General features: G+C 58.2%; 1 protein-coding gene across 1 annotated transcript; it reads left to right on the top strand.

Moving 5' to 3' along the window:
- The first annotated feature begins 750 nt into the window (after positions 1–750).
- MYOG (myogenin) lies at positions 751–3,545 on the top strand. The gene is made up of 3 exons (XM_007086478.3): positions 751–1,236; positions 2,005–2,086; positions 2,737–3,545. The coding sequence occupies exons 1-3, from the start codon at positions 766–768 to the stop codon at positions 2,856–2,858; spliced, it is 675 nt and encodes a 224-aa protein (XP_007086540.2). The 5' UTR covers positions 751–765; the 3' UTR covers positions 2,859–3,545.
- The last annotated feature ends 818 nt before the right edge of the window (positions 3,546–4,363 follow it).

Raw genomic sequence — 4,363 nt, 5'->3', positions numbered from 1 at the left:
ACTGACCCCTGCCAAAAAGACCAAAAAAATTCCTCTCGCCTCAATTTCCCCCATCACAGGAGACCTAAGCGACATAAGATGTCAAGGCTGCTTTGAACACCCAGAAGTTGAAGCCATTTGACCCTCCAGGTTTCAATCCTTCTTACCCCTGGACACTGAGCCCACACACATGCCCCAAATTTGAAGCAGTCTCATGCTTCTGACTGATGGAGCCTGGTTAAGGTGCTGTCAGGAAGCCGGGGGATGGATACTTTGATTTCTTACGGCCTCTTCCAGCCTGAACCCTGCCTTTCCTTGTTCCCTCCCCTCAACAACCCCCCCCCCCACACACACACACACACATCTTTGAGACTAGCAAGGAGACAGCAGGCAGGCCGCCCGGCTAGGAGTAATTGAAAGGAGCAGATGAGAGGAGAATGTGTGTCCTCCCCCACCTCCCCTGCCCCACGGGGGCTGCTGAGAAATGAAAACTAATCAAATTACACCGACGGCCTCCCTCCCCGTGCACAGGAGCCGGCCCAGGCTGGGGCAAGCGGGCTGGGTGGGGTGGGGGCTGGGGGGAGAGGGAAGGGGAATCACATCTAATCCACTGTAAACGTCTTGATGTGCAGCGACAGCTTAGGGGGGGCTCAGGTTTCTGCGGCATTGGCTATATTTATCTCTGGTTCCATGCCAGCGGGGAGGGTTTAAATGGCACCCAGCAGTTGGCGTGAGGGGCTGCAGGAGCTTGGGGGCCAGTGGCAGGAACAAGTCTCTTCCGACCCCATGGAGCTATATGAGACATCCCCCTACTTCTACCAGGAACCCCACTTCTATGACGGGGAGAACTACCTGCCCGTCCACCTCCAGGCCTTCGAGCCGCCAGGCTACGAGCGGACTGAGCTCAGCCTGAGCCCTGAGGCCCGAGGGCCCCTCGAAGACAAGGGGCTAGGGACCCCCGAGCACTGCCTGGGCCAGTGCCTGCCGTGGGCCTGCAAGGTGTGTAAGAGGAAGTCGGTGTCCGTGGACCGGCGGCGTGCGGCCACACTGAGGGAGAAGCGCAGGCTCAAGAAGGTGAATGAGGCCTTTGAGGCTCTGAAGAGGAGCACCCTGCTCAACCCCAACCAGCGGCTGCCCAAGGTGGAGATCCTACGCAGCGCCATCCAGTACATCGAGCGCCTACAGGCCCTGCTCAGCTCCCTCAACCAGGAAGAGCGTGACCTCCGGTACCGGGGCGGGGGCGGGCCGCAGCCAGGGGTAAGTGAGCGTCCCCCCCACCAGCCGCCCCAGGGGGAGGGGGCATAGGAGGCCCCTGGACGGCTTCGGGACCCTAGTGTGGGGTTCAGTCAGAGGGTTGGAGCAGGTGGGGTCTTGGGGGCTGCAGGACCCCCTCCTTCCTCACAGCTGGGCGGTCAAGTTGACCTCCTGTGTCCCTCTGCCCTTTCAGGCCAAGCTAAAGGCCACAGGGAGAAGCAGAGGTGGAGGGGGGTGGCAGAGAACAGAAGGACGGGCGGATCCAAGAGCAAGTCCAGAGTCAGCCTGGGTGGGAGTGAGAATTAATCCCAGCGCCTAGGGATGGGGTCCAAAAGGCAAGGCCAAGCGTCGCTTTGCCCCACCACCCCATCTTGAGTGTGGCTGAGCAGAGGCAACACCTACCCAGGGTCTCTCAAGAACCCCAGCGGGCCTGCACCTGCTTCCTTCACCTTATCCTTCACCCTTATCGTAAGGTCAGGAAAACCAGGAACCCTTTTAAACCGGCTGTCCTGTGAGGACAGAATCGCCACCCAGAATGGAGGACAAGAAAGGCCTGGAAGTAGGGGCTCTGTGGTCAGGCAGGGAGCGGGGGCATGAAAGTTGCTGATGGGGAAGATCCTGAGGCCAGGGGTGCCCCGGGCTGGAGGGCTACAGCCTGTGGCCCACCCTCCAGCCCCACAAGGGGAGCTTTTGCCCATTGGAACTGGACAGAGAGACACCATCAAGAATGGCTGTGCTCTGACCTTGGGCCTTCTTCACCCCGTCTTGCAGGTGCCCAGTGAATGCAGCTCCCACAGCGCCTCCTGCAGTCCAGAGTGGGGCAGCACATTGGAGTTTGGTCCCAACACAGGGGGTAAGTGAGACCCGGACCCTCATAACCTTGGCTTGACCCCATCAGCCCATCTCTAGGCCCAGTTGTCTCCTTTTACCTTGCTTCTTGCTCCAGTCCTCTTGCCTTCGGCTTCTCCAGGGAACTGCTGAACCCGGGGTTCCAAATGGTGGGCCGCGAGGCCCTGTGCCTCCCTGAGACCTTGACCAGCTAAGGAGTGGTCTAGGCCTCCTGCAGCTCCCTGACCAAAGCCTGGTGCCTGACCTTCTCCACGGAGAGGGGAATGTCCCTGCCCCAGGGGTCCCTGGGAAGTGCCGAGTCAGTGCTGCAGAACTGGGCCAGCAAAGGACAGTTCCAGTCTCCCAGGATACACCGTCCTGGCTCCATCTCAGAGTAGCTGCTTTCAAATCCTAACCCCACTAGGGGAGCTCAGAGAGAAGGCACATGCGTTCAGTGTTCACACACACATGCACACGCGTGCACACACACATGCACACACACACACACATATGCTTGGCACTGGGAAAGGCATGGGCTAGCGGGTAGGATTCTTGAGTTTTGCGCACTCATCTGTCCTGGGAAACCTGTGCCACCCCCAAAGACCTTGTTCCCTGTCCTGGGTCTTGAAACCCCCTTCATCACACAGGTGACATCCTCCCCCCTTCTCCTTACAGATCACCTGCTCACGGCCGACCCCACGGACGCCCACAACCTGCACTCTCTCACCTCCATTGTGGACAGCATCACAGTGGAAGACGTCTCTGTGGCCTTCCCAGATGAAACCATGCCCAACTGAGATTGTCTGCCAGGCCGGGCGTCCATGAGAGCCCCCACGCTGGCCACAGATGCCACCGCCCCCGCAGCAGGGGCTTCCTCAGCCAGGCTGTCCTGATGCCAGAGGGCCAGTGCTGGGGCTATCAAATGCCAGCCTATCCCCTTCCTCATCCATGTAAGGTTAACTCGCCACCCAGAGAGGGAACGGATGCTCTCGTGTAGCTGACTCCTTACAGCAAGGAGCATGCCGTTTCCCGGGAAATAGAGCAGGGGACCAGAGTGCCCCTCGTGTATGCCCTGTCTCGGGGCAAACTCAGGAGCTTCCCTTTGTTCATAGTGCAGCCTCCAATTCCACCCCCTCAAAAGAAACGGTCTGAGAGACGATGACAGTGTCCTGACCAGGACAGGCTGTGTACATCTTCTGTTCTTGTCTTTTCCTGATGCCAGGGGCTGGGCTGGGCCTGCCCTGAATCGAGGGAGAGGAAAGGGAGAGGAGCAATCCTCTGTTCCCAAGTCCCTGGGGGGCCAAGCTTTTGCAGTGAATATTGGGAACCTTCCAGTGGTTTTATGTTTTGTGTTGTTTGTAAAGCCGCCATCTGACCAAGGTCTCCTGTGCACAAGTGGCCAGGGACAGGCAGGGAGGGGGGCAGGGGCTCTTGGGGGTGACTTCTTTTCTTAACTAAGCATTGTGTGGTTTTGCCATTGTTTTGTATTTTTTTTTTTTTTTGCTAACTTATTTGGATTTCTTTTTTAAAAAACGAATAAAGACTGGGTGCTAGAAGAATGTCTGTGATGATGTGGAGGGAGGGGGTGCCCGCCGCTCCTGCCCCTCCCCCTCCAGTGGTGCAGACACACCTCAGGGGGCAGGCCTGCTAAGGATCGGAGCTGATGGGGCTCCAAAAGCAGCTGGGGCACTACCTTGCTGCTGGTCACCAGGTACTGGGAGCCCCACTCTTTTTACCATTCTGAAGGGAGCGGGGTGTGGTCCACAGGCTGGGTGAGAGCCAGATCCACAAACACCTTGTGGGACAAGGAGGAAACCCTGGCAAACATTCTGTGTCACTCTTTCTTACGCACGGACACCGCAACGGTCTGTGTGCTCCATCTCAAACCCCAAGGGGTCCATCCCAACTAATGAACATGCTCTGTGCCCAGCACTCATCCCACAGCCTGCAGGCAGGGTGGTAGGGTGGGAATTTGCAGGTTTTCCCCTCTCCCTGCTCCCTGCCTCTCCTCTGGTGCGACATTACCAGGAGCCCTGCAGGAAAGTGGGAGGGGATTAAATCAGCATGATTGGGGTCAGACACTGCCACTTCCTCGCAGGCAGGCCAACTAGCATGTCCCCTTACCAAACCCTTCCGTTCCTCCAGGCCAAAGAGGATTCTGGCCCATGCCCACAGCTCAGAGGATGACGGCAGTTCCGCTGGGGGCGAGGGGAGGGCCTCACCAACAATCACAGGAAGAGAAGCTGGGGTTTTCTTCATATGGGATGCTATCTTCCAACTGCCAGCTGAGGGGAGAAGGTGG

This window comes from Panthera tigris, chromosome F3 (genome assembly GCF_018350195.1).
Source record: "Panthera tigris isolate Pti1 chromosome F3, P.tigris_Pti1_mat1.1, whole genome shotgun sequence".
NCBI lineage: Eukaryota > Metazoa > Chordata > Mammalia > Carnivora > Felidae > Panthera > Panthera tigris.
This window is presented reverse-complemented; position numbering and strand designations above follow the sequence as displayed.

Coding starts and splice junctions, on each gene's coding strand:
- MYOG (XM_007086478.3), top strand. CDS start 766: ATGGAGCTATATGAGACATCCCCCTACTTCTACCAGGAACCCCACTTC. Junction 1,237..2,004: donor GGGGCGGGCCGCAGCCAGGG/GTAAGTGAGCGT, acceptor CCCGTCTTGCAG/GTGCCCAGTGAATGCAGCTC. Junction 2,087..2,736: donor GTTTGGTCCCAACACAGGGG/GTAAGTGAGACC, acceptor TTCTCCTTACAG/ATCACCTGCTCACGGCCGAC.